The sequence below is a fragment of the Pterocles gutturalis genome, unplaced genomic scaffold (assembly GCF_000699245.1).
Source record: "Pterocles gutturalis isolate BGI_N339 unplaced genomic scaffold, ASM69924v1 scaffold6977, whole genome shotgun sequence".
In the NCBI taxonomy this organism is placed as follows: domain Eukaryota; kingdom Metazoa; phylum Chordata; class Aves; order Pterocliformes; family Pteroclidae; genus Pterocles; species Pterocles gutturalis.
The window spans coordinates 15,289-18,979 of NW_010112594.1; the positions used below are offsets into that span (position 1 = coordinate 15,289).

General features: G+C 44.1%; 1 protein-coding gene across 1 annotated transcript; it reads right to left on the reverse strand.

The window, feature by feature from the left end:
• Positions 1–2,942: 2,942 nt before the first annotated feature.
• On the reverse strand, positions 2,943–3,686 carry LOC104462239 (potassium voltage-gated channel subfamily C member 1-like; the record flags this gene model as incomplete). The annotated part of the gene is made up of 1 exon (XM_010074104.1): positions 2,943–3,686. A coding segment is annotated over one exon (744 nt), but the record flags the coding sequence as incomplete, so codon positions are not given.
• Between the last annotated feature and the right edge of the window lie 5 nt (positions 3,687–3,691).

The window sequence follows — 3,691 nt, forward strand, 5'->3', positions numbered from 1 at the left end:
AGAATTCAATCAAACTTGGCCACTGTTTTAGAAAGAAACTGTTGACTGTGTTGCACCTAAAGACAAGTAATTGGTGACTAGGAGTTTATGCTTTATCAGGTTAAGTTTAGAAACAGACAAAATTTGCAGAGTTAGCTGATCTTGCCTGACATACAGAAGTGCTCTTCCAGTCTCCCCTGGCCATCTACAATGAGCTTGGATGTAATTTAGATGAGTTAGGTGCTGGTGAAGCAAAGCAGTCAAATGTATTGGTAAGCAGTGTCTATCAAAATGCTCCAAGTGGCTTGAGTAAATGCTGAGCTTCCTCTAGACCTATTCCTAAACATTCCCTGAATTAGTGCACCAGATATAGTCCAGAGAAATCTTGCATTAGTCAGATATGCAGGTTTTCATTTAATCTTATTATTCATATTCTGTATTCCTTTTACTTGCCCCAGTGTAACAGTATGAGGGTTATGTAAACCGATGCTTATATTAAGTTAATTTGACATACAATTTGGTGCCATATGTAAACACCAAACATGCATATGATAATCACTATTAGCACAAGTCTGAGATCCAATTAGGATAATAAATTTTTGTGATTTTTTTTAACAAATGGCAATGTGAATTTAAATTTTTGCATGACTGAACTACAGTTTGTAATTGACATTAGCATACACGATTACAAGTGAGGTAACAGTGGATTTGTTGCCTGACTCTACTAACGATTGCTTTAATATACCATTCACTTGTTAATGATGCTATCAATTATTTTACTGTAAATTAGCTATTGTGAGTTTGAGGTCTTTTTGCAATGTCTGTGTTAGGTTACAGGAGCATAAATCAAACACCCATCTCTTTTTACATCCATAACCATAACATATGGCTTTTATTAGAAAATGTTAAGTGTCTTATAATGTCCTCTTAATGGACAGTGTGTGCGTGTGTTGATGATGAAAGCCATCTTCCTCCATGCAAAATATTAATGCCTGTGGCCTATGTCTCCATAGATACAAGTTAAAGAACCATATTTAACCCATGAAATATTCAGTCTACACTTTAACTTTGCCCAGAATTCATATTTCTCTAGTTTAACAGTCTTTTAAGGAAATAATAAGTTAGAGGTAAATAAAGGGTTGAATTCTACCAGGTACACACATATAACTGTGAATAAACAGGATAACATCCACTGCAAAAAACCAAACCGAAACAAAAAGCCCAAACCCAAATCACTTTATAAAATGCCTATTCCTAAATGAAAATGCCCATAAAGAATTAGAAAATGGAATTTATATCCTCCTAGAATTACAGCTTGTACATCACAAAGACTGAGTATTGGTTATAGAATTTGTACTCCAACCTAAAATATCTCAACGCTTCCAAGCAAAAGGCGTTTTTAGCCCCTGTTTGTATCCTTTTCATTGGGACAGCATTATCCATTTGGCTTTTGGACCATTCCACAAAATCTCAGACAAGAACACTGCTTTGACTTGAAAAATTGTTTTACCAACAGATTCCTGGGCACCAGAGAGATCTCTTATTCAAATCAACGCCTGCTAACTTTGGGCTTGATTAAAGGAAGCTCACTAAGCCTTTTGAAGGATACCCTCCAGCCTTCCCTCACTGTTTCCATGTTCCCTTGGCAGAAATCAAGGATCTGAAAGCTGCAATTCAACAGCATCATCCTTTCATCTTATGGTAAATATTTTATTATTCCTTTATCCTCCATGCTGTTTAAAGGAATTCATTTAAAATATTAACTTCTTTGTTCAGGGAGGAAATCTCCAAAGGGTATGCAAACAAGAATCTGTATAAATGCACCAAGATATAACTCCAGGCTCTGCTCCAGCTCTCCCCATTCATTCAGTCTGCAGACCTGGCGGCTCCCTGCTGGAGATCTCTGCTCAGACCAAAAGTCTCCAGCAGCTGCTGTTCCACCACCCATTCATACACAACCAGCTCCCCTGTCCCTGCATTTTCACTTCTCTTTCCTCCATCCGTACAATTTGCTCCCTAATCTGACCTAACATCTTTGATCCTCCTCAGGAACACTGATCATCCTCCCACACCAAAGCACCGCTCACCCCCACCAAGGGCTCGCAGCAGTTATGCTCTAACAAAGGTACATTTAAGAGAGGAGTAAAACCTATCCAAACCAATGTATTTGCAAAGGCACCATCCTTCATCTATTTTCCTGGTTGTCAATATAGGTATTATGGGGGTTAATCCTGCTTCTGCTCCTGAAGTCAACATTTTCTTTACTTTTGACTTGAGGAGCAGAATCAGGCCCTAATTAATGTAATTATCCTCATATGGAATAGCATGAAAGGTACCTACTTAGAAGAGTCGAGTGACTGTTTAAGCCCACCTTTATCCACAGCTATGCTGTGAACTGCACCAGTGTGCATTCCCTTTCCAAAACAACCGCAGGCACCAGGAGGGGAGGAGTTGTCCTTCAGCAGCCAGGCAAGAAACCTGTCAAACACAGTGTCCCTTCTACATGAATGAACCCTCTCCTCTGATTAATACTTTTTATTTCCCACAAGTGAAAAGATAGAGTGAGGAGGTAAGTGAGGAACTGAATTACCCATTTGCAGAGAAGCATGATCATAAATATTTAACGTGGTACGTATTAGAAGAGAGAAAGAAACAGACTCCCTTTCCAGTCCAGGCTGAGAAACTCTCCAAATCTCCTGGTCTCCCAGGGACTGCCTGCTCCTGGGAGCCTTTCTCCATCTTGTAAAGGGGAGAGAGCTGGTAGCTCATAAGAGGCTGGACAAGGTCTCTCTCTTTACTGGGGGATGACTGACTGTAATGATCTGTGGATGGAGGGAAATTACCTGGTATAATGGAGATCTCCCTGGCCAGTGAATGGGACCTTTCCCCCAGGCCTGGGGGTCTTTAGGAGCCTGTTTGTTAGAAAAAAGGGTGTCTGAAAGCCCACCTACGAGTACACAAGCTTATGCCTTGGTGTCCGCTTGTGCTCCATGCATGGGGCCTGCTTGAGAGCAAGGGCTGTGTCCCCATAGCCCATGCACAATTTTTGCATGGCCACACACATGGATGGCTGCTCTGCTCTGACAGCGGAGATAACCCTGGCGATGCTGGGGGCAAGCGGGACTGACAGGAGGTTTGAATGTTTTGATGAGGGTGCTGATTGCATAGCTTACCCTTGCATATCTGGAGGAGTAGGGATCCTCAAAGAGTGCCCAGATGCGGGGCTGCCACCGTCTCCAGAAGCCCCCAGACCTGCCATCGGGGGAGTCACTAAGTGCCAGGCGTTTTGTCATTTCCAGCTCCTCTTCACCATCACCAGAGTCTCCGGTGCCATCTACATCTCCGTCCTCTGCACTGCTATCCAGGGGCGCCCCACCAAAGCTGTCCAGAGCCTCTTCGGCGTCGCGATGCTGCCGGTAGGTCATCCAACAGCAGGGCTCCACATCGGTCTCATCGATGCCCCAGAAGGCCAGCTCCTCCTCATAGAGGGGCCCGCACACGGCCGCGGGGCAGTGCAGCCTGCCCGTGCGCGAGTAATTCAGGATGTGGGCAAAGACACCCGGATGCCTGTCAAAGAAAAACTCATCCGTGCGGGGGTCATAGTCGAAGTGGCTGTGGGCATCGGGTTCGGCGATCCAGGCCAGGCGTGTGCCGGGCAGGGTGCGGAGGGTGCTGCGGTAAGTCTGGTGCCTAGTCCCTCCCACGTTGATCA